Source organism: Fulmarus glacialis, unplaced genomic scaffold (assembly GCF_000690835.1).
Source record: "Fulmarus glacialis isolate BGI_N327 unplaced genomic scaffold, ASM69083v1 scaffold18304, whole genome shotgun sequence".
NCBI lineage: Eukaryota > Metazoa > Chordata > Aves > Procellariiformes > Procellariidae > Fulmarus > Fulmarus glacialis.
Window position 1 is genome coordinate 11,153 of NW_009208898.1, and position 225 is coordinate 11,377.

General features: G+C 66.7%; 1 protein-coding gene across 1 annotated transcript in view; it reads left to right on the forward strand.

Annotated features, from left to right (window-relative positions):
• The window catches only part of TNIP1 (TNFAIP3 interacting protein 1), a gene marked incomplete at its 3' end in the record, with an annotated part of 7,676 nt that overhangs the window by 5,586 nt on the left and 1,865 nt on the right, over positions 1-225 (forward strand). Inside the window, exons 8-9 of the mRNA XM_009576677.1 lie at positions 4-105; positions 178-225. Of these exons, the coding sequence (XP_009574972.1) occupies positions 4-105; positions 178-225 (150 nt within the window). The remainder of the gene's footprint in view (positions 1-3; positions 106-177) is intronic.

Here is a 225-nt window from a genome sequence, read left to right on the forward strand (position 1 = left end):
GAGGCCCGCAGGGCACTGGCCGAGCTGGAGTCGGAGCGGGAGCAAAAGCAACGGGATTTCGACCGCAAACTGCTCCTGGCTAAGTCCCGGATTGAAACAGAGGAGGTGAGTCCCTCGGGAAGGGCAGCAGGGAGCAGGCCCCATCGCCCTGCCCTGGCTGATCTCCATCCCCTGCAGGCGGAGAAGGAGAGGCTGGCCATGGGGGGGAGGGGTCTGCAGCAGCGG